The sequence below is a fragment of the Rhinoraja longicauda genome, chromosome 17 (genome assembly GCF_053455715.1).
Source record: "Rhinoraja longicauda isolate Sanriku21f chromosome 17, sRhiLon1.1, whole genome shotgun sequence".
NCBI classification, from domain to species: Eukaryota; Metazoa; Chordata; class Chondrichthyes; order Rajiformes; family Arhynchobatidae; genus Rhinoraja; species Rhinoraja longicauda.
The window spans coordinates 19,421,501-19,446,952 of NC_135969.1; the positions used below are offsets into that span (position 1 = coordinate 19,421,501).

Below are 25,452 nucleotides of genomic sequence, written 5' to 3' on the forward strand. Positions count from 1 at the left end.
TAACTTGGAAAGATTGCTTTAAACGAGTTCCGTATTGACTCATTTCGCCATCGGCGGCAGTCTGTTTGCGAGCCAATTTTTAATCAGCTTCTGCAGGTCCACGATGATGTCTGGTGCCTCGTTGTGCAGCTGGTGGAAAGCTTCCTTGAAGATCTAGCAAAAGAAAATACAATAACTCAACGGTGGCACAGCGGGGATGTGCATTAATCAACCACATCACCTCTCCCCAGACACAATCCCACGTGCTATGGAAGGCAAAGGAAGGCAAATGAGATGGTGGAACCTTGGGCAAAACACTAACTGCTGGAGGAACTGGTTTGAGCAGCACAGTGGCACAGCGGTAGGGTTGCTGCCTTACAGTGCCAGAGACCCAAGTTCAATCCTGACTACGGCTCCTGCCTGTACAGAGTTAGCAAATTCCCCCTGTGACCGCGTGGGGTTACTCTGGGTGTTCCGGTTTCCTCCCACACTCCCAAGTCATACAGGTTTGGAGGTTATTGGCTTTGGTAAAATTGTAAATTGTTCGTAGTGTGCAGGATAGTGTTAGTGTGTGGAGTGATAGCTGACCAGCACGGACTCAGTGGGCCAAAGGGCCTATTTCCATGCTTTATCTCTAAAGTTTAAAAGGCCAACCCAACGACAATCAGGATGGTCCCACTTTAAGCTGGAAGCCACGGGAATGAATCAATCACCTTTATAGTCTTGTCCTGGCTCGACACACCCTTATACAGGAGGATGGAGCCTTTAATGCCGCAGAGTTTGTCAAACTCGCCGTGAACGATCAGCAAGGGTGTATTGATTTTGGGCAGTAACTCTTCAAGCTTGGCCACGGCTTGTAACACCTGGACGGTAAACCGCATCCTGTAAGGTCCATGGCAGTTGAGTGGATCATTAATCAGCTTCTGCATCTGAAGAAGCAAAACCGTGTCATGTGAGGGACATGGAGAGAGGCGGGGCGGACAGGCCGTTCCTGTAAAATCACTAAAACCCAATTCATCTTGTCTTACAGTCTCGCAGCAAAGAGCGTGGTCCATTGAATCTATCCCAAATCACACACATACTTACCAACTCTGTGCAGACAGCAAGTGTAGTCAGGATCGAATGCGGGTCTCTGGCGCTGTAAGGCAGCAACTTTACCGCTGCTCCATTATGCCGCCCTGAAGTGGCGGGTTAGGATGCATTTAATCCTAATAGGTTACCTCAGGTTTACATAGAACATAGAACAGTACAGTGTAAGAACGGGCCACAATGTACCGAACATAATCCCAAATTAAATGAATCTCATCTGCCTGTACATGATCCATATCCCTCCATTCTCTGCATATCTATGTGCCCAGATAGCAGGATCGAACCCAGATCTCTGGCGCTGTGAGGCAGCAACTCGACCGCTGCGCCATTGTTCTGCACTCATTTGGTGAAAACTTCTCTTGTTCATAGATAAATTGCAGATAATCTTGCTGATTAGAGCAAGCAGCTGTAATCTACAGATTCGGTCATGACCTTTCACCCAATAGCCTTTGAACCAGCACCATTGTGATGGACATCTGTCAGGGACTGAGTCATGTCATGCACTGCAGCCTTTAATCACTTCTTCCTGTTGTCTCCATCTCAACATCTGTCCACAGTCCTGATACACAGCTCCACAGGGAAATAGGCACATCACGAAAGGGTGTGTGAGAGTCTTGGCACGGCATTGATGAATAATCTTAATCCACAGCGTGCTTGGGAGTTTTGCAATGTGCAAAAATACCTGAAAAACATTTCTTCTCTCAGCTGTTTATAGCTCCATCCAAGACTACAAGATATTGCAGAGGGTGGCACAGTGATGCAGTGGTGCACAGGGTGTCAGGTAGAACTAGTGTACGGGAATTGCTGGTTGGTACGGACCCGCTGGGCCGAAGGGCCTGTTTCCACACTGTATCTCTAAACTAAAATAAATTAAGATGTGGACATTGTTGTACTTCGTGGTCCGGTACCTGTTGTACCTTTAGTGACTCTGGACGGACCACAAGTACACGTGTATAAAAGGTTACAATGCTGGAGCTCAACTCCAGGCTGTTTATTCCGTGGTCATCTGGATCCAGAGTGACCAACCAATCACACCAACCTCTTATATACGCATTCCTGCACATGCAAACAAAGTAGTCCTTGGGATACACAAAGTAGTCCCAGCAATATCACAACATCCCCCTTGTCTTATAAAAGAAATATATATATATATATATATATATATATATATATATATATATATATATATATGTAACAACAAACTCTAAACACAAACGTTTTTTTGAAACACCATAAATCATTAACAAATATCAATGGTAACGTGCAGGTTTCTTACTGGCACGTCCCGAGCGTGTCACATAATCCCCATCATCATTACGGGCCGGTCGTTCCTCCCCTTCACATTAGGTCTCAGCCCTATCGCTGTCTGGGGGGACACAATGGGGACCAACCCCTGGCTTCTCCAGTGGAAGATCTCTCAACTGCACTCGATTCCTCCTGAACCGATTTCCATTCGGCGTCTCAATAATGTAAGACCTTGACTGGGGTTCGTCGCAGACCGATCTCACTTCTGCTGGAACCCAGACCTGATTCGCTTTATCCAGAACCCGGACCTTCTGTCCAGCGTGCAATGGCAACAAGTCATGTCTCTTGACCGAACTGTCAAACTGTGCCTTCATATTCTGCTTACGCTCCTCAAGTCGCTCAAAGGTCCTCTGCCCTTCGTATGCCTTGTTCATGTCAAGGTTCGTGGGGAGAGGCGTCCGAATCTGTCTTCCAAACATCATCTCCGCCGGTGACGGTAACTTGGAATCAATCGGTGTAGTGCGCAAGTTGAGTAAAGCTGCTGCTACACTCTGTCCCGTTGCCAAGGACTTCTTGATAACAGACTTCACCGTTCGTACCATGCGCTCAGCCAGCCCATTCGACTGAGGGTACCTAGGCGAGGACGTTGTATGGGTGATACCCCATTGCTTGCACATGGACTGGAAAGCTTCACCCACAAATTGTGGACCATTGTCGGAGATGATCTCCGTCGGTGCTCCTAGCAGACCAAACATTGCAGTCACCATATGAGCAACCATGGCACTCGTGGTGCTAGTCAGTCGGTTCACCACCGGAAACTTGGAATGGTAATCCACCATGACAAGATATTGAACGTTGTCAATTTCAAACATGTCCATTGCTATTTTGGTCCAAGGTGTGACTGGTATCTCATGTGGCATGAGTGTTTCCCTCATTTGCTCTGGCATGTGCATCTGGCACGGACTACACCTTCGGACAAGGTCATCAATGTGTTGGTTCATGTTGGGCCAATAGACCATTTGTCTCGCTAGAAGTCTCGTCTTCTCAATGCCTTGGTGGCCAACATGAAGTTGCTGCAATACATCCTGTCTCATCGACTCAGGAATGACTACTTGCCGTCCTTTGAAAATGGCCCCATTTGACATGCCCAACTCATCTCGAAAAGGCCAGTAGGGCCGCAGGTCGGTAGGTATCTCCTGTAGGGTCGCCGGCCATCCGGAATGGACATACTGCATAACCCTATGCAGTATAGGGTCACGACAAGTTTCTATCTGCAGCTCCACCCTTTTGAGTTTGCCGAAGTGTATCAAGTCGACACCTATCGTGTCCTCGCTGTTGTCGAAGAAGATGCTCTCTACATGTACATCGAGATCTATGCTCTCTGTCTTCTCCGGATTGGGCAGCCTGCTGAGAGTGTCAGCAATGATCATCTCAGCCCCAGGTCTGTGCTCTATGGTGAAGTTGTATCCTTGCACCTTGATGAGCAACCGCTGCAGTCGGGGTGGGGCACTTGCGAGTGGTTTGCCACAGATAGTGACAAGAGGCTTGTGATCAGTCAGCACCTTAAAATCCCGCCCAAATAGGTACGTATGAAACCTTGTGACCAAGGCAAGGGTCTCGCGTTCAATATTGGAGTAGTTGGACTGGCATGAAGACAGTGCCTTCGAAGCGTACGCAACAGGCCGTCCTTCCTGCGAAAGGCATGCTCCCACTCCTTTCATTGACGCATCTACCTCAAGGGTGACAGGAGCATCAGGGCGATAGTACTGGAGGACAGATTCCTCCTGTATGCAGCTCTTCAGGTTACAGAACGCCATTTGGTGGTCTTCTTGCCACAAGAATGGGACATCTTTCTTCAGCAAATCCCTCAAAATGGCGACCAGGTCAGCATACTTTGGGATGTAGGGCGATAAAAAAATCATCATCCCCAGGAACCGTTGTAAATCTTCCTTATCTTGTAGTGTTGGCATCTTATGAATGTCCTGCACCTTACCAAGATCTGGCCGAATACCTGTGTCTGAATACATTGTCCCGAAGAAGTTGATGGAGTTAGCCTTCATTACGCACTTAGCACTGTTGAAAGCTAGTCCTTCCCGGGACGCTGCCTCTAACAGCTTCCTTAGATTATAATCATGTTCTTGCGCTGTGGATCCCACTATGACAATATCATCCGCAATGCAGACGCATCCAGGAACCTGTTCTATGATCGTGTCCATACGCTGCTGGAATATATCCTGACTCACCGACAAACCGAAAGGCAACCTCCTGTAGCAATACCTGCCAAAAGGCGTGCGGTACGTGGTAAGTTCCTGGCTAGCCTCATCAAGTCGGACAGACCAATAACCCGCTTTAGCATCGAGTTTGGAGAACAATTTCCCATTGGCAAAAGCCGGATTGATCTCCTCAAGTGTCTGGATCTTGTGCGGGCAACGTTTGAGACTTGCATTCAAACGCTTCGGGTCTAGGCATACCCTGATTGACCCATCCTTCTTAACGGAGGTGGTTATTGAACTGCACCAGTCCGTATGGTGAGTCACCTTTCGGATGACTCCATCATCTTCCATCTTGCCCAACTCAGCCCGCAACTTGTCTTTGAGATGGATACTACATTTTCTTGGCGCATCAATGTGTGGTGTGGCCTCCTCCTTGAGATGAAGGGTGGCTGGCCCCTTGAAGTTGCCAATCCGATCAAACTGATTAGGCCACCTCTTCATTAGGTCCCCCACCGAGTTGAAACTGTTTTGCTCCTTCCGAGCATCTGATGGGTGCTCCTCTGTTCCCATAGCATGTATCGTGACAACCTGAAGTTGCTTAATACCTGGGAGGCCTATGACAGCGGATCCTGCCACGTCTACCACGAAAAATTCATGAGGACACCACATCGACCCTTGGTATCGGAACAAAACGGATATAGTTCCAACACACATGATTTCCGTCCCATTATATGCTGTCAGACGGACTTTGCATGGTCGTAGGTGCTGCTTGTATTTGTCATTGGGATACATGCCTCGTATGATCCGAAGGGGAAGAGTATTTCCTCCAGCCCCGGTGTCTATCTTCACCTTCAGTCGATGTTGCCCCTTCATTGACGGGCATTTGATGTTCAACACCACAAATGCCTCATCACCCATTGGAGGCATCCTGTCCATACCTGAAATGGTGATATTATGGAAATACATATCCGATCCTTCCTCTTGACTGTCACAGCACGATGCATTACCGTCATGGGACTGCTGCTGCACCTCGTCAACTCGCTTGTATTTGCCCCTGCACCATTTAGATGGGCGCACAGGATCCACTTTATACCTACAGCATTTTGCCCAATGCCCTTTCTTGCCACACTTCTTGCATGTGTCGCGATACGCCGGGCATTGCCTGGGCTTATGAAACAAATCACAGTAGCCACAAGGGTTTTGTCTCTCATCCTGCGACTTCTGTTTCGTCGACCCTCGTGTCTTGACAGCATCAATATGGCTAGACCCGGGCTCTAAATTTGCAATGCACTGTCTGCCCGCTGCAATGGCCTCATACTGCCTGCCTAACGTAAGCACCTCTGGAATGGTGTGACCTGCAGGCTTCTGTATAAGCTCTCGCTGTAGACCTTCATGGGGCGTGGACGTAATTACCAACTCCATGACTCTGTCAGTGAGCTCATGCTCAGTGAAGTCACACTGGAGACTTTTTTCGCAACACCGGGTCACAAACTGAGCAAGCAACTCCCCCGGCTTCTGGCGATACCGCATCAACTCCAACCTGTGGACCCTGAAATTTACCTTCGTCCTCAGCTGGTCCTCAAAAAATGCCCATATGCACTCCGGTTTGCTCCGATCCTCCACACTCAGACCTGACGCATTCAAACGACGAAGTCCTTCCACTCCCAAAGCGATTTTTATCTTCGTGGCCTGCTTAGATTCCGATGCAACTTCTAAGTCTTCCATGCACAGTTGCAACCTTTCCTTGAACAGGGAGAACTCAGTGGGGATGTCCAGCACTTGCCAGTTCATTTCAGGTAACCGAGACATATTATTTGCACTATATGGCGGAAACACGGTAACTTGAACAATTATAAACAAAACCAAAACAACCGTATCACAGGACCCCAACCCTTGCTATCAGCAAATCTATAGCACTATATGCATTCACAGAAATAAACATACATACACCATAGTATCAAATGCAAACAGTAATCTTGCAGTATTACACACAGATAAGCACACAAAGCAATGTCCAAATCTTCCCTTCAAGAAGCAGACTGGCCGTGTAGATCAGCGTAGCGTAGGCTCTAGATGGGTGAAGGTCGCTGCTCCACTGCGATGATCTGCCTCGCAACGATGGGCCCGCAACGATGGGCCCGCAACGATGGGCTCCAATGATGGGCTCGCAACGATGGGCCCGCAACGATGGGCTCACAACGATGGGCTCGCAACGATGCAGCTCCCAGCTGCTGTAACCGCGGTGCGATCGGGCCTCGGCTGAGGTGCGCGTTGGCCCCGCCCACAGGTGCTCCCGGCCGCTGCCGCTCAGTCGACGCGTGCTGCCGCTGCCTCGGGCCCAGGGCCTTCTCGACTCACCGGTCGCCGCGCCTGGGTAAGGATGCAGTGCCTCGACCTTACCGGTCGTCGCGCCTCCGTGGGTGGTCGGTCCCTCCGGTCGCCGAACTCCCCCGCGATGTCGGGTCTCACCGGACTCTGCACTCCCCCGCGATGTCGGGTCTCACCGGTCCCTGTCGGTGACGGTGTCGTCGTCGGTGTGGGCTTTCACACACCTCCCTCAGCAGCTTGCAACGTCCCGTCGGCAGCTCAGTGCTGACTACAGATCAGGTAAGTGCACATACACGGTTGGCCCTGTCGAGAGGCAATCCAGCGTCCCGTACGAGCTGGAAACTACTCTTTATTTCTGTTTCTTTCCCCTAGGGCACTAGTTTAATTATTTACGTAGTATAATTTTCACGTAGTATAATTTTTATTTTTTTTAATGACTTGTGAACTTTTTCCGCTTGGGTTTCTCTTTACCTTTCTAGGCAAATCACCAAACTGCTGCCACCATGTTGTGCTTCATGGTCCGGTACCTGTTGTACCTTTAGTGACTCTGGACGGACCACAAGTACACGTGTATAAAAGGTTACAATGCTGGAGCTCAACTCCAGGCTGTTTATTCCGTGGTCATCTGGATCCAGAGTGACCACCCAATCACACCAACCTCTTATATACGCATTCCTGCACATGCAAACAAAGTAGTCCTTGGGATACACAAAGTAGTCCCAGCAATATCACAACAGACATTGCCCAGACCATAACTCAAACCACTCTCCCTTTCATTTCTCTTCTGCCACCGGGAAGGTATTAGGAGCCTGAAAACTGTAACATCCAGGTCCAGGAGCTGCTTCTTCCCAATAATCATCAGACTACAATACAATACAATACAATACAATATCCTTTATTGTCATTGTACAAGTACAACGAGATTTTGAATGCCGCTTCCATATCGATGCTATCAAATCAAATATATAAATAAATCATGGTGAAAATGAAAACAACAAAAGGGGGGGAGGGGGAAGGAAAAAGAAAAAGGGGGAACAAGGTAAAAAAAGGTTCATGCAAGGGTCAGTTGTACCAGATGACCCTGGGGGCAGAGACAGATCATGGCGGGCTCTAATCAGGCTATTAAACACTACAATCTACAATTAAGCTCCAAACTATAGACTTATTTTAGTTTAGTTTAGAGATAGAACGTAGAAACAGGCCCCTCGGCCCACTGAATCCGTGCCGACCAGCGATCACCCTTTCACCAATTCTATTCTACACACTAGGGACAATTTCCAAAAACCAATTAACCTACAAACTCCCACGTATTTGGAATATGGGAGGAAACCAGAGTACCCGGAGAAATCCCATGCGGGAGAACGAACAAACTCCATACAAACAGCACCTGTAGTCAGGATCGAACCTGGGACTCTGGCGCTGTGAGGCAGCAACACTACTGTTGCACCACTGTGCTGTCCCTGTTTGGGGGCATTGTTTACACCTTTGCACTATTATTATTTGCTTTTTATATACTGAACTTTTAAAATTGATGATAATGATGTCTGCTGGGTACTTTATTCACATATCTGTTGTGCTGCTGCAAGGGAGAATTTAATTGTTCGGCTTTGAGACATATGACAATAAAACACACTTGACTCTAGCCATGGTCCGTGTGGGATCAAGATGCAAAGCTAGACAGTGCCCAGCTCACACATGCCTTCACTGATAACCAACTTCATACAAGTGAGTGGAGAACTTACCTCCTCTGCCGAACTTGATAACCATGGGGGATCCAAATATCCTAAGATTAAGTTAGGCATCAAGTGAAACATCACTTTGGCACAAAACATCTGGAGCAAAGAAAGCAAAGAACATCTGGGTAAGTTTATGAATCTGAAGAAGGTTCCTGAACTGAATGTGGACTGTGCGTTTCCCTCCACGGATGCAGCATGACCTATTCAGTTACTCCAGCACTTTTGGCTCAGGATTTCAGCATCGGGCCGCTGCCTGCAGGGGGACGTTTGGAAGCCCCGAAGACCGGTGGGTTAAGGAGGGAGCCGCTGGTGGATACGGATGCGAAGAGTGGGCTGGTAGAAGAGGGACCAGGGTATTGCCTCCAGTGCCTTCAAGGTCGGCTGCAGGAGATGCTCCCTGGGGCACAGAGGTGGTCGGCAGAGGGGAGGGACATCAGTTCATGGGCCTGCAGCAGCCTGGGGCTTACCTTGGCCTACCTGGATCAGGGGCGCTCCAGTACTTCCAACAAGTGGACCGGACTTTGCACTGTTATTTTTCTTTATAAACGGCACCAAAATATGGCGACTGTGCATTTATGGTTATGCAAAATAATTTCACTCTGCTGTGCATACAAGGCAATAAAGAACTGAGTATAATAGTTGGGAAGTCATGTTGCAGTTATGTAAGACATTGGTGAGGCCGCATATAGAGTTTGTGTTCAGTTCTGGACACCATGTTATAGAAAGATGTGGTCAAGTAGGAAAGAGAACGGAGAAGATTTATGAGGATGTTGCCAGGACTCGAGGGACTGAGCTATAGGGAGAGGTTGAGCAAGCTAGAACTCCTTGTAGCGCAGGAGGATGAGGAGTGATCTTATGGAGGTGTATAAAATCATGAGAGGAATAGATTGGCGAGATGCACAGAGTCTCTTGCCCTGAGCAGGGGAATTGAGAACCAGAGGACATAGGAAGGGGGAGGAATATAAGGGATGTTTTTCCCCACAAAGGGTAATAGGTGTATGGAATGATCTGCCAGATGAGGTAGGTGAGGCAGGGACTATCGCAATGTTTAAGAAACAATTAGACAGGTACATGGATGGGACAGGTTTCGAGGGATATGGCCAAATGCAGGCAGGTAGGACTAGTGTAGATGGGACATGTTGGGCGATGTGGGCAAGTTGGGCTGAAGGGCCTGTTTCCATGCTGGATGACTCTATGACTCATTGAACCATTGAAGTTGTTGGCATTCATGTTTCAAGATTGGAATAATTACCCAACTTAACTTCAATCAAATTTCCTCAAACTCAACTGCAACAAATCTGAAATCATCATCATTGGTCCAAAAACGCTCACCAAATCCACCCAAAACTTCATCCTCAATATTGATGGTCTCCCAGTATCCACCTCCCTTCACATCCGGAATCTTGGAATCATCTTTGATCAAACCCTCTCCTTCGACAAACACTTCAAACACATCACAAAGACAGCCTTCTTCCACCTCAAAAACATTGCCCGTCTCCGTCCATCCCTCTCCTTCGCAGCTGCAGAAACCCTCATCCACGCCTTCATCACTTCCCGTCTGGACTACTGCAACAGCCTCCTCTATGGCTCACCCTCAAAAATCATCAGTAAACTTCAATACATTCAAAACTCCGCTGCCCGTCTACTCACCCACTCCCCGATCCGTGACCATATCACCCCCGTCCTTTACAAACTCCACTGGCTCCCCATCCCCCAGAGAATCCAATACAAAATCCTCCTCATGACCTACAAAGCCCTCCATAACCTGGCCCCATCCTACCTGACTGACCTCCTCCACAGGCACACTCCCACCTGCACCCTCCGCTCTGCTGCTGCCAATCTCCTGTCCCCCCCCCATCCGGACCAAACTCAGATCCTGGGGGGACAGGGCTTTCTCCATCGCTGCTCCCACCCTATGGAACTCACTACCCCAAACCGTCAGAGACTCCTCCTCACTCACCACATTCAAAACATCACTGAAGTCTCACCTCTTCAGCACTACCTGTTCAGTGGTTGACACTGAAGGTCACCTCACCTTCTGTCTCCTTTCTCTGTTCGTTTACTTATTTATCTATTTATTCACTTCTCTATGTTCTAGAAATCCCTGTAAAGCGTCTTTGAGTGTTTGAAAAGCGCTATATAAATGTAATGCATTATTATTATTATTATGTATTAGCTGTAGGGAGAGATTGGGCAAAATCTGGAGCATCGGAGGCTGAGGTGAGACCTGGCAGAAGTATATAATATAATGGGATGTATAGATAGGGTAGACAGTCAGAGGTTTTTCCCTCGGATGGAAATGTCAAAGATTAGAGGGCATAGCTTTAAAGTGAGAGGGGCAAAATTTAAAGGAAATGTTCAGGGCAGAGGATCTGAGGATGGTGGGTGCCTGGAACATGCTGCCAGGGGTGGTGGTGGAGGCAGATATGATATTTGGATAGGCACATAGATATGCAGGGAATGGAGGGATATGGATTACATGCAGGCAGAGGAGATGAGTTAACTTGGCATTATGTTTGGCAAGGGGCCTGTTCCTGTGCTGTTCGATGTTCTATGTTCTAAGTTTGAATAAGGTCATACATCATTCTTCTAAACTCCAAGAACCCGAACTGTCCAGCCACTCTTGATAGGACAACTTTCTCTTCCCAAAGATTTGCCTGGTGAATGAACTGCCTGCAATGTTACGATATGCTTCTTTTCGTAAGGTGACCAAAGCTTTGGGCAGTATTCCAGGTGTTTCCTCACCAACTACAAAATCCTTCCAATAACTGTTGGCTTTTGACAACAAATTAAATATAATTTGCTAGGATGCCCATGATAGGAGTGTGACCAAAAAAAGATCATGACATAGGAGCAGAATTAAGCCATTCAGCCATAGGAGCAGAATTAGCCCATTGAGTCTGCTCCACTATTCAATCACAGCTGATCTATTTTTCCCCTCTCAACCTAATTATTCAGCCTTTCCCCCATAATCTTCGACGTCCTTACTAATCAAGAACCTGACAATCTCCGCTCTAAAAATACCCATTGAACTGGCCTCCACAGCCGACTGTGGCACTGAATCTCACAGGTTCACCACCCTCTGGCTAAAGAAATTCCTCCTCATCTTCATTCTAAAGGCATGTCCTTTTATTCTGAGGCTGTGCCATATGGTTCTAGACTGTCCCACTAGCGGAAACATCCTCTCCACATACACTCTATCCAGGCCTTTCACTATTCGTTAAGTTTCAATGAGACCCCCCCTCATCCTTCTAAACTCCAGCGTACAGGCCGAAAGCCATCAAATGCTCCTCATACGTTAACCAAACCATCCCTGGCATCATTCTCATAAAACTCTTCTGGACCATCTCCAACACCAACACATCCTTCCTCAGATATGGGGCCCAAAACTGCTCACAATATTCTAAATATTTGAAACTCTTCCATACGCAGCAATCATGTAAGACAAATCTTCATTTTAATTTTAAGGCTGTTTGATTTTTGTTTGCTAAGGAAATTCAGAAGAAGGGGGTTAGACAGTCACAGAGCTGTACAGTTTGGAAACAGGCCTTTCAGCACCTTGCCAATGCTGACCAGGTTGGCATATTTTGATGAAGTTAGGTAACAGACCAGTTGTGATCTCACTAAGTGATAGGACAGGGTTGAGGGGCTGAATAGCTTAATTCTCTCCATACCTTTAATTTGGAGACACAGCCACAGTCCAGAAGCAGGCCCTTCGGCCCACAGAGTCTGTGTCACGCAGCAATCACCCCATACACTAGCACTACCCCACACACTATGGATAATTTACAATTTTTACCGAAGCCAATTAACTTACAAACCGACACATCTTTGGAGTGTGGGAGGAAACCGGAGCACCCGGGGAAAACCATGCGGTCACGGGGAGAATGTACGAACTCCATAGTCAGGATCGAACCCGGGTCTCTGGCAATGTAAGGCAGCAACTCTACCGTTGCACCACTGTGCCACCCAATATTGGTGCCCACTGTCAAGATAGAGTTACAACACGAACAAGTGTCGACTTAGTGTAGTGTTGGTGAGTTGACATTTGGAGTATTGCGCTCTATAAAGGAAACCTTTAGATGGGAAAAAATTCTTTTGACGAACTCTTCAAGGAGATTGAAAAATCCGTGGCATAGAATTGTAGAAACATAAACATAGAAAATAGGTGCAGGAGGAGGCCATTTGGCCCTTTGAGCCTGCACTGCCATTCATTGTGATCATGGCTGATCATCTACAATCAGTAACCTGTGCCTGCCTTCTCACCATATCCCTTAATTCCACTGGCCCCTAGAGCACACTAACCTTCAAAGGCGTAGCTGATTCGGGATTCATTTGCACTAGAGGTGCCATAAAAATCATCCCAGCAATGTAGTGAGGTTTCTGGGTCGCCACATTAATTGCGATTGGTCCTCCCTGAAATGCAACCAAAGATAGAGTTACAACAGCATCAAGAAACGGACGCAGTCTTTAATCTAGTATCGACTTAGTACTGTGTTGGTGAGATGACATTTGGAGCATTGTGTTCAGTTTTGGCCACCCTGCTGTAGGAGAAATGCCATTAAGCGGAAAGAGTGTAGAGAAGATTTACAAGGATGTTGCCAGGACACAAGAGCCTAAGTTATAGCAAGAGGTTGGGTAGGCTGGAACTTTATTCCTCGGGGTCCAGGAAGCTGAGAGGTGATATTATTTAGTTCAGTTTACACATACAACATGGAAACAAGCCCTTCGGCCCACCGAGTCCACGCTGACCATCGCCCATTCACACTAGTTCCATGTTATTCCAATTTCTCATTGCACACCAGTTCTATGTTATCCTAATTTCTTATTGAGATGCACATTAGTCATTTAAAGTCTTTACAAAGTATTTTTCCCATGGTAGGGAAATCAAGAACTAAAGGGCATACGTTTAAGGTGAGAAAGGAAATCTAAATAAGAACCTGAGCGGCAATGTTTTCATTCGGAGGGTGGTGGGTTTATGGAACGAGCTGCCAGAGGAACTAGTTGAGGCAGGTACTATAACAACATTTAAAAGCCATTTGAACAGATACATAGGTATGAGGCAGATAAGATTGTGGTATTTAAGAAGCTTTTGGATGAGCATATGGGGGTTTAGATCCGTAAATCTCTAGATTCCTAAATCCCTAGCCAGCAATTGGCCTATCAGGGAATCACCCTGCCTGAGGTCATCTGTTGCTAGCCCTGATTTGTCCTGGTCTTTTATTGCATCCAGTTCCCCCTCCCTACAATCAGTCTGAAGAAGGGTCCCAACCCAAAATATCACCTATCCATGTTCTCCAGAGATGCTGCCTGACCCACTGAGTAACTCCAGCACTTTATGTCTATCTTTGATACAAACCAGCATCTGCAGTTCCTTTTTGCTGCTATGCTGATGACACACAGCTTTATCTCCCCCTGAAGCCCAACAACCGGTCAAATTTAATCAGCCTCATGCACTGCCTTGAGCACATAAAATGTTGGATGGCACAGAACTTCCTTCAGTTAAACGAGAGCAAGTCTGAGGTCATCCTATTCGCCCCCCCTGACTCCATCAAAATGACAACAGGCAGCTTTGGAAGCCTATCCACCCTAGTCAAACCTCATGTCAAAAACCTTGGCGTGATATTTGACTCCGCTTTTAAGTTTGACAAGCAAGTCAACTCTGTGGTAAAAGCCAGTTCCAGCTTCGTACCATAGCTCAAATCAAACCATTCCTCCAATTTGACGATCTAGAAAAAATCATCCACGCATTTATTTCCTCCCGCCTGGACTACCGCAACTCCCTATACACTGGGATCAGCCAATCATCCCTGTCCCGCCTGCAATTGGTCCAAAACGCCGCAGCAAAACTCCAGACGGGTACCCGTAAAAGGGACCACATCACCCCGATTCTGGCCTCTCTCCACTGGCTCCCAGTACAGAATCGATTTCAAGCTCCTCCTATTTCAATACAAAGCCCTAAACGTGCTTGCCACCACTCAAACTCCAGGTCCCTCAGGTCGGCCGACTTGGGGCTACTGACTGTCCCGCGGTCTAGGCTTAAGCTCAGGGGTGACCGCGCTTTTGCGGTTGCAGCTCTAGACTGTGGATCAGTATCCCACTCCCCATCAGAACTGCACCCCCAATCGACTCCTTTAAGTCCAGGCTCAAAACCAACTTCTATTCCCTAGCGTTTGAGGCCCTCTGAGGGGGCGCTGTGAACTGTTTATGTCTGTGTTGTTAGGTCTGTGTGCTATTCTATGTTCTTTTTTAGCACCTGCACTGATGTACAGCACTTTGGTCAACGTGGGTTGTGTTTAAATGTGCTATACAAATAAAATTGACTTGACTTGACTCGACTTTTTATTACATTGTCATCTGAGTTTAGTTTATTGTACATGCACTGAAGTACAGTGAAAAGCTTTTTTTCCCGTGCTAACCAATCAGTGGAAAGACAATACATGATTACAATCAAGCCATCCACAGTGTACAGTTACAAGATAAAGGGGATAACATGAATAACGTTTAGTGCAAGATAAAGTCCAGTAAAGTCCGATCAAAGATAGTCCGAGGGTCTCCAATGAGGTAGATGGGAGGTCAGGACAGCTCTCTAATTGGTGATAGGATGGTTCAGTTGCCAGATAACAGCTGGGAAGAAACTGTCCCTGAATCTGGAGCTGTGTGTTTTCATACTTCTGTACCTCTTGCTTGATGGCAGAGGGGAGAAGAGGGAGTGACTGGGTGAGACTGGTCCTTGTTTATGCTGGTGGCCTTGCCAAGGCAGCATGAAGTGTAAATGGAGTCAATGGAAGGGAGGTTAGTTTGTGTGATGGTCTGGGCTGCGTCCACAATTCTCTGCAATTCTCTGATCTGACTCCCAGGTCCTAATGTATCCACCACTAGTGTCTGCTTACCAAGGAGTGGGATATGATGTAAAGAGGCAGCGAAGGGTAACGTTCTCTCATCATTTCGATGTGCTGTATGCAGTCTCGGACGTAATGATTGAACTGAGACACTCTTAGACGAAGCCCCTCACTGTGCCCGTGGCCAACTGCAAGAGGGAGAAACAAAGTCTGAGAGATAGAAGGAGATTTATCTCTAAAAGTGGTGAGCTCCCTCTTCTTCGCTGGCCTGCTGTTTGAGGTTCACACTCTGATCCCTGCACACAGGAGCGGGTGATAAAAATGGAATAAAACAGGCAATGATGGAAACACTCGGCAGGTCAGGCAGGGAGAGAGAGGGAGAGAGGGGGAGAGGGAGAGAGGGAGAGAGGGAGAGAGAGAGAGAGAGAGAGAGAGAGAGAGAGAGAGAGAGAGAGAGAGAGAGAGAGAGAGAGAGAGAGAGAGAGAGAGAGAGAGAGAGAGAGAGAGAGAGAGAGAGAGAGAGAGAGAGAGAGAGAGAGAGAGAGAGAGAGAGAGAGAGAGAGAGAGAGAGAGAGAGAGAGAGAGAGAGAGAGAGAGAGAGAGAGGGAGAGAGAGAGAGAGAGAGAGAGAGAGAGAAGAAGAAGAAGAGCAGTGGGGGCGGGCCAAACCTGGCAAGTGATAGGTGGATAGAGGTGAGGGAGTGATTGGCAGATGGGTGAAGTAAGTGACAAGGGCTAGAGAAGACAAAAAGTGCTGGAGTAACTCAACAGGTCAGGCAACATCTGTTGTGGACATGGGCTGGATCAGAAACATCTCCTGTCAATGTTCTCCAGAGATGCTGCCTGAGCCGCTGAGTTGCTCCAGCACTTTGTATCCTTTAGTGTAAACCAGAATCTGCGATTCCTTATTTCTACACTCAACAAGATGTACTTGTTTTGTTTGCTTACTTGTAGCAACAAGGAACTGCAGATACTGGCTTACAAAAGAGATGAACGTGAACCCTTGTTGAGTGTACAAAATTTTGAGAGGAATAGATTGGTTAAATGCACAGTCCTGTACCCAGAGTAGGGGAATCGAGAACCAGAGGACATAGGTTTTTGGTGAGGGGAGAAAGATTTAATAGGACCAGCACAAAGGCTGGTGTATATATGGAACGAGTTGCCGAGGTAGTTGAGGCAAATATTATCGCAACGTTTAAGATACGTTTAGGCAGGTAAATGGATAGTATAAGTTTCGAGCAGGGGCATCAAACTCATTTTAGGTCATGGGCCGGAATGGGCAAAATGCGACTTCATGCGGGCCGGATCAGTTGAGCACGCGTGAACGCACGCACGTGCTACCACAGCTTTCGCTGCCTTCGTTTTTTTCAACCTGTTCTCATGTGTCTCAGTCTCTGCTGTAACTACAAAGTGTTTCACTTTACGAATTTTGTTTCTTATGAAGAAGATTGCCTAGCAAGCATTACTTTTATGATTGGTATCTAGGCCCTCGATAGAGTGGATGTGGAAATAATGTTTCCAGTAATAGGAGAGTCTAGGACCAGAGGTCACAGCATCAAAATAAAAGGTCATACATTCAAAATGGAGATGAGGAGGAATGGGCGGTGAATCTGTGGAATTCACTGCTACAGACAGCAGTGGAGGCCAAGACATTGGGTATCTTTGAGACAGAGATTGATAGGTCTCGATTAGGTTACAGGGAGAAACAAGACAATAGAATGTGGTTGAGAGAGAAAATAGATCAGTCATGGTTGAATGGCAAAGTAGACTTGATGGGGCCAAATGGCCTAATTCTGTTCCCCTGTCTTATAGTCTTCCTACAGTGTTTATGTTTTGCCCACAATGGGCTGGCTGGGTGGTGAACAGCCAAACAGCAGCTGCCTGGCATGGTGAAAGATGGTCTGTCCATCATCTCACCTGAATGCCCCGCTCCCCATCCTTCTCATGTCTTTCTTCCTTCCCCTCACATCCTCTCCCATCACCTCTCATGTCCTTCTCTACCCTCACCTTCTCCCTCACCTGCCCTCTCCCTTTCCTCAGCCTATCCCTTCTCTCATCCTCACTTTCTTCATTCCAACTACTCCCCCACTCCCCTCCCTTACTTCATCTTCTCTCTTTCCTTACCTCGTCCCTAAATCCCCTCCCTTTCCTCATCCCTAAACACCATTCCTCTCATCTGCTCCCTTCCTCACCCCCTCCCTCCCTACTTCCTTTCTTTACCACCTACTCCCCCACTCCCCTCCCTCAACACCCCTTCCCCATCCCTAAAAACCCTCCCTTCCCTCATCTGCTCCCCCCCCCCCCCCTTCCTTTACCACCACCTTTTCTCTTCTCTTCCCTATTCCCGCATAACTACCAGCACATCTTCACATCCCACCCAACCTTTACCCAAACCTAGAGCCCCCACCCTGGAGAGCAGTTCAGATTTTGGATCGCTGGCTGCGGCCCCATTCAGTGTGGCGACTTCCCACCAGCCTCTATCCACGCACTCACCTGGGTCTCAGGTACATGGTGGGAAAATAAAACTGCAGATGCTGGTCTAAATCGAAGGTAGACATAAAATGCTCGAGTAACTCAGCGGGTCAGGCAGCATCTCTGGAGAGAAAGAATGGGTGACGTTTCGGGTCGCGACCCTTCTTCAGTCTGAAGAAGGGTCTCGACTCGAAACAACACCCATTCCTTCCATCCAGAGATGCTGCCTGACCCGCTGAGTTACTCCAGCATTTTGTGTCTACCTCAGGTACATGGTGGTGGTATCTGTGGCGGCAGCCCAGGCACTTCCATCCCTGTCCACAACCATGCTGAGACTCCCCACCTTCCCCAGCGCCGGCCCCTTCCCACCCGTGTCACCGCAAGGCCGGATGTGGGCGTAGCTTCCACTCACCCCCGGGAGCTGGAGAGTGGGGAGGTGACAGCCGCAGATCGGACTTGCATTTTCCTGCGCAAAATTCATATTTCCTGTGAGTTTAAGCGGTCATGTAGCTCACTTTCTGTGTATAATCTAACACCGCTGGCTTTTCCCCAAATCATCCCGCGGGCCGGGGTGGACCCCTTTGGGGGCCGGATGCGGCCCGGGGGGCTGGTAGTTTGACACCCCTGGTTTAGAGCGATATGGGCCAAATGCAGGCAGGTGGGAGTAGTGTAGATGTGGCACGTTGGTCGTTGTGGGCAAGTTGGGCTGAAGGGTCTGTATGACTCTATGATTGTAAGAGAATCTGCCTGACCTGCTAAGTTCCTCCAGTACTTTGTGTTCTGTTTGAGGAAGAGAGAAAATGTTAGAACAGGCGGCAGAATAGGTGGGAGAACAAGATAGGTGAAACAAAGGGATTTATTTGACAGCGTGAAATAAAGAGACAGCTAAGAGATGGCTAAAATCTGATTAAGTAGACAGGCCCAAGGTGTCCAGGGGAACTGCCTGATCATCTGAGTATTGCTAGCATGTTTGTTTTATTTCACATTTCCAACAAATGCAGGGTTTTTTTCTAGAACTAGAGGGCTCAGGCATAAGGTGAGAAGGGAGAGATTTAAGAGGGACCTCAGGAGCATATTTTTCACTCAGAGTTCATATCTGGAATAAGCTGCCAGAGGAAGCTAAATAAGTGGATACAACATGATTTTCAAAAGACATTTGGACAGATATGTGGCTGAGAAGGGTTTATAGACAATAGACAATAGGTGCAGGAGTAGGCCATCCGGCCCTTTGAGCCCATTCAATGTGATCATGGCTGATCATTCACAATCAGTACCCCGTTCCTGCCTTCTCCCCATATGCCTTGACTCCGCTATCCTTAAGAGCTCTATCTAGCTCTCTCTTGAAAGCATCCAGAGAATTGGCCTCCACTGCCTTCTGAGGCAGAGAATTCCACAGATTTACAACTCTCTGACTGAAAAAGTTTTTCCTCATCTCCATTCTAAATGGCCTACCCCTTATTCTTAAACTGTGGCCCCTGGTTCTGGACTCCCCCAACATTGGGAACATGTTTCCTGCCTCTAATGTGTCCAATCCCTTCATAATCTTATATGTTTCAATAAGATCCCCTCTCAACCTTCTAAATTCCAGCATATACAAGCCTAGTCGCTCCAGTCTTTCAACATACGACAGTCCCGCCATTCCGGGAATTAACCTAGTGAACCTACGCTGCACGCCCTCAATAGCAAGAATGTCCTTCCTCAAATTTGGAGACCAAAACTGCACACAGTACTCCAGGTGCGGTCTCACTAGGGCCCTGTACAACTGCAGAAGGACCTCTTTGCTCCTATACTCAACTCCTCTTGTCATAAAGGCCAACATGCCATTAGCTTTCTTCACTGCCAGCTGTACCTGCATGCTAACTTTAAGTGACTGATGAACAAGGACACCCAGATCTCTTTGTACTTCCCCATTTCATAACTTGACACCATTCAGATAATAATCTGCCTTCCTGTTCTTACCACAAAGTGGATGACCTCGCATTTATCACGGGGCTTGGGTCGGCCCGCTGCGGACCTTTCACCGTCCGGCGCGGCCTGGAACGTGGCAACTTCAACAGCCTGACCGCGGGAGGAGACGGCAGGGGAAGAAAAAAGATATTCTGGCCTTCCATCACAGTGAGGAGGTGACTGGAGGAGACTCACTGTGATGGATGTTTCTTTTTTTTGTTTTGTGTTGGTTTGTGATAGCGTGTGTGTTATTGCTTATTTTTATTGCTCTTATTGTTGGACTGTGGGTAACGGAATTTCGTCCAAAAGACTTGTTTTTTTGGATGATAATAAAGGTTATTCTGATTCTGATTCTTTATCCACATTAAACTGCATCTGTCATATAAATTTATTTGCCCACTTACACAACCTGCCCAAGTCACCCTGCATCCTCATAGCATCCTCCTCACAGTTCACACTGCCACCCAGCTTTGTGTCATCCGCAAATTTGCTAATGTTACTTTTAATCCCTTCATGTAAGTCATTAATGTATATTGTAAATAGCTGCGTTCCCAGCACTGAGCCTTGTGTTACTCCACTAGTCACTGCCTGCCATTCTGAAAGGGACTCTTTGCTTCCTGTCTGCCAATCAATTTTCTATCCATGTTAGCACCCTACCCCCAATACTATGTGCTCTAATCTTGCCCACTAATCTCCTATGTGGGACCTTATCAAAGGCTTTCTGAAAGTCCAGGTACACCTCATCCAATGGCTCTCCCTTGTCCATTTTCCTAGTTACATCCTCAAAAAAATTCCCAAAGATTAGTCAAGCATGATTTCCCCTTCGTAAATCCATGCTCACTCGGAATGATCCTGTTACTACTATCCAAATGTTCTGCAATTTCTTCTTTTATAATTGACTCCAGCATCTTCCCCACCACTGATGTCAGGCTAACTGGTCTATAATTTCCCGTTTTCTCTCTCCCTCCTTTCATAAAAAGTGGGATAACATTAGCTACCCTCCAATCCACAGGAACTAATCCCCTGAATCTATAGAACATTGGAAAATAATCACCAATGCGTCCACAATTTCTGGAGCCATTTCCTTAAGTACCCTGGGATGCCGACCATCAGGCCCTGAGGATTTATCAGCCTTCAGTCCCATCAGTCTACCCAACACCATTTCCTGCCTAATGTGAATTTCCTTCAGTTCCTCCGTCATCCTAGGACCTCTGTCCACTAGTACATCTGGGAGATTGTTCGTGTCTTCCTTAGTGAAGAGGGTTTAGAGGGCTAGGGGCCAAATGCAGGTAAATGGGACTAGCCCATAATGCTAACTTGGTTGGCATGGACAAGATGGGCCGAAGGGCTTGAATCTGTGCTGTATAGTTCCATGACGCTGCTGTTTTTAAACACCTTACTGGTGGAATTACATGCTAGATTTAACCAGGGAAAAACCCATCAGTCTGAAGAAGGGTTCCAACCTGAAACGTATCTTATCCATGTTCTCCACAGATGCTACCGGACCCGCTGAGTTACTCCAACACTTTGTGACCTATTGTGTAAACCAGTCTTTGTTTCTACAGAAGACAGCACTTACTGTGATCATGTGCAAATACAAACAAGGACAGCTGGGTGAAGATTGGAGTGATGTTCGTGTAGTTCCCACTGTGCTCTCCTGCACCATGTATTATCATCACCATCGCTCTGGGAGGGATAGATGAGAGAGGAATTGACAAGCAGGAGACCGGTTACCAAACCCAATTCAATCTCATTCAATCACACTGACCAGACTCCCACCAGTGACTCGTGAGTGACAGGGTGGCGTAGCAGTAGAGTTGCTGCCTTACAGTGCCAGAGACTCGAGTTCGATCCTGACTACAGGTGCTGTCTGTACAGAGTTTGTACCTGTACCCTGTGACCACGTGGGTTTTCTCCAGGTGCTCCAGTCGTTCCTCCCACACTCCAAAGACGTTAATTGGCTTCTATAAAATTAAAGTAAATTGTCTCATGTGTGTAGGGTAGTGCTATTGTGTAGGGCATGGACTCGGTGGGCCAAATGGCCTGTTTCCTCACTGTACCTCTAAAGTCTAAAGACTCCATCTACACCACGCTGCCACGGAAAAGCAGACAACATAATCAAAGGAAGGATGTCATTATGCTAGAAAGAGTGCAGAGAAGATTTACGAGGATGTTGCCAGAACTCAAGGGCCTTAATGTACAGGGATTGGTTGGGCAGGCTAGGACTTTATTCCTTGAAGGGCCAGAGGCTGAGGGATGATCTTATAGAGGTGTATAAAATCATGAGGGAAATACATAGGGTGAATGCACAGTCTTTTACCCAGAGTAGGGGATTTAAGAGGAACTGGAGGGGCAACTTTTTTCATTCAGAGGGTGGTGAGTATATGGAATGAGTTGAAGCTTGAGATAGTTGAAGCATGCACTATAACAGCATTTAAAAGACACCAACAGGTACATGGATAGGAAAGGGTTAGAGGGATATGGACCAAACATGGACAGATGGGACTAGCTTGGATGGGGCATCTTGGTCAGCATGGGCTAGTTGAGCTGAAGGGCCTGTTTCCGTGCTGTATGACTCTATGACGTCCCACCCCGGTCATTCCTTCTTCACCCTGCTTCTATCGGGCAAAAGGTACCGAAGCTTGAAAGCGCGTACCACCAGACTCAGGAACAGCTTCTTCCCCTCTATTATCAGGCTTCTGAACGGTCCTTCTATAAGCTAGGGTACAGTTTCACCTCTCTTCTGTAACCACTTCAACCTCTCACCATCTGCTGCTGTTCATGTGACCTATCTAAACTCAACCAATCCAAATCGCACAGTTGCGCATATGGTAGAGCTGCTGCCTGTTACCCCAGCACTTTGTTTCTTTTTGTTCCAGATTCCAGCATTTGCCGTTCCGTCTGTATCCCTGTTATAAATATCACCTGATTCCTGAGGAAACAGCTCTCTCCTCACACCAATGTTAGTAGTGTAACATATCTCCTCAATTCCTTCCAAATCTGGTTGAAACTGAAGATGCAAGGATGTGCAGGTGCTCGTTCACAAAATAAAAGACACAAAGTGCGAGAGTAATTCAGTGGGTCAGGCAACATCTCTGGAGAACATGGATAGTTGATAAGGTGCACAGACATATGATGGTCTTGGCAGCACGTTGGGCAGACATTGTGGTCTGAAGGCCCTGTTTTTGTGCTGTACTGTTCTATGTTCTATGTGATGTTTCAGATCAGGTTTTAAGAAAGGTCTCACCGTGAAATGTCACCCATCCATGTTCTCCAGTGATGCTGCCTGACCTGCTGAGTTACTCCAGCACTTTGTGTCTTTCTTTGGTTAAAACTGAAGTTGATCTCATCTGCACAAAACCACACAGGATCAAAAAAACCCTCAAAAGAACACAAAGTGCTTGAGTAACTCAGTGGGTCAAGCAGCACCTCTGAAGAACATTGATAGGTGTGGTTTCAGGTCAAGACCTTTCTTCAGACTCAAAACGTCACCTCTCCATGTTCTCCAGAGGTAGAGCCAGACCTGCTGAGTTACTCCAGCACTTTGTGGGGTTTTTTTGTTGTAAACAAGCATCTGCAGTTCCTTGTATTTCCAATGATCCAAAACTTGAATCTATGGAGGCGAATCTGTGGAATTCATTGCCACAGACAGCTGTGGAGGCCAAGTCATTGGGTCCTTTTAAAACAGAGATCGACAGGTTCTTGAATAGTAAGGGTGTCAAAACTTACAGGGAGAAGGCAGGAGAATTGGGTTGAGAAGGAAAGGTAGATCAGCCAAGATTGAATGGTGGAGTAGACTCGAAGGGCCAAATGGCCTAATTCTGCTTCTGTTCATAGGTTATAGGAGCAGAATTAGGCCATTCAGCCATCAGTCTATTCTGCCATTCAATCATGGCTGATCTATCTTACCCTCTCAACCCCATTCCCTGTCTTCTCCCCATAACTCCTAACACCTTTGTTAACCAACTATGACATAAACTTATGAAGCCTGAAATCTTAATAGTGCAATATCTCATATCATATCATATATATACAGCCGGAAACAGGCCTTTTCGGCCCTCCAAGTCCGTGCCGCCCAGCGATCCCCGTACATTAACACTATCCTACACCCACTAGGGACAATTTTTACATTTACCCAGCCAATTAACCTACAAACCTGTACGTCTTTGGGGTGTGAGAGGAAACCGAAGATCTCGGAGAAAACCCACGCAGGTCACGGGGAGAACGTACAAACTCCTTACAGTGCAGCACCCGTAGTCAGGATCGAACCTGAGTCTCCGGCGCTGCATTCGCTGTAAAGCAGCAACTCTACCGCTGCGCTACCGTGCCGCCCTCGTTTTCACCTCAACTAAACATTGTTCCATTTAACTCCACAGCAAAACTCACCTGGGAGTCGTGGCGGGTTCCCAGTACCTACAGAATAGATACATCCCATCCTGGTTGATAATATGCGGGAAATCCTTGTAAATTAAACCATGGGGGCTCACACGGTTTTTCTTGGAAAGATTCAAACAACAGCAGCACCTCCTTGCACACATATCATTAAAGGCCAGGGACTGGGATCAAGGCAGGGGCCGAGATGGGGGAATGGGGGAGGGGGTAGGGGGAAGGGTAACCAGTGAGTTGGAGAGGTTTTTATTGCCCTGAGTTAGAAAGGACAAAGAGCTCTCCTGCCATCTCCGTCCCTGGAGTTCTACCCACCGCTGTAGGCACACATCGTCGGCACATGTGCCCTACCCACACCCCAGAACGGGATTGGAGTCCGAATAAAAAGCTTTCTGTTCACATAACCGTAACTCAGCGTGAAACAATCACAGAACATCCGGGGACTCTTAATTCTACATCAGAACACCTTTGCACCAAAGTTCTTTCATTGATTGAATTGTAAGATTAGTACGGCTGTCAGGGGTTATGGGGAGAAGTCAGGAGAATGGGGTTGAGAGGGAATGATAGATCAGCCATGATTGAATGGCGAAGTAGACTAGATGGGCCAAATGGCCTAATTCTATTCCTGGAAATTATGAGTTGATAAGATACAGAATGGAGATAGGTCCTTCAGCCCACCAAGTCCGCGCAGACCAGCGATCACCCCATACACAAGCACTATCCTACACACTAGAGACAAAAAAAAAATATATATATATATATATAATTTACACTTTTTCCGAAATCAATTAACCTGCACGACGAGCGATCACCCTGTACACTAACCGACACACACTAGGGATAATTCTACAATTTACCAAAACCTAATTAATCTACAAACCGGTACATCTTTGGAGTGTAGGAGAAACCCATGTGGTCACAGGGAAAACAAACTTCATACAGACACCACCTGTAGTTAGGATCAAACTCGGGTCTCTGGCGTTGCAAGGCTGCAACTCCACCGCTGCACCACTGTGCTGCCCCACCCATTCACATTCGTTCTTTGTTTTCCCACTTTCTCATCAACTCCCTACTCACAGGCGGCAATTTACAGAGACCAATTAAACTACAAGCCCACACCACTACATGCAGTCACGGGGAAAACTCCACACAGACAGCCCCTGAGGTCTGGATCAAACCTGGATCTCTGATGCTCTGAGGCAGCAGCTCTAACAGC

General features: G+C 47.2%; 1 protein-coding gene across 1 annotated transcript; it reads right to left on the reverse strand.

Moving 5' to 3' along the window:
• Window positions 1-39: 39 nt before the first annotated feature.
• On the reverse strand, window positions 40-24,388 carry LOC144602007 (monoglyceride lipase-like). Its single transcript, XM_078414691.1, has 7 exons — window positions 24,237-24,388; window positions 21,430-21,536; window positions 15,484-15,620; window positions 12,896-13,006; window positions 8,597-8,686; window positions 693-908; window positions 40-153 (listed from the first exon to the last, which is right to left on the reverse strand). Exons 1-7 carry the CDS (start codon window positions 24,386-24,388, stop codon window positions 40-42), a joined length of 927 nt encoding a protein of 308 aa, XP_078270817.1.
• Window positions 24,389-25,452: the final 1,064 nt, after the last annotated feature.

Bases quoted from the DNA above. Each gene is read 5' to 3' on its own strand.
- LOC144602007 (XM_078414691.1), bottom strand. From the start codon at position 24,388: ATGTGTGCAAGGAGGTGCTGCTGTTGTTTGAATCTTTCCAAGAAAAAC. The intron at 13,007-15,483 runs GTAAGCAGACAC...GTTGCATTTCAG, and splicing joins ACATCATATCCCACTCCTTG to GGAGGACCAATCGCAATTAA. The intron at 8,687-12,895 runs GTTAGTGTGCTC...TCTTTGCTCCAG, and splicing joins AATCAGCTACGCCTTTGAAG to ATGTTTTGTGCCAAAGTGAT.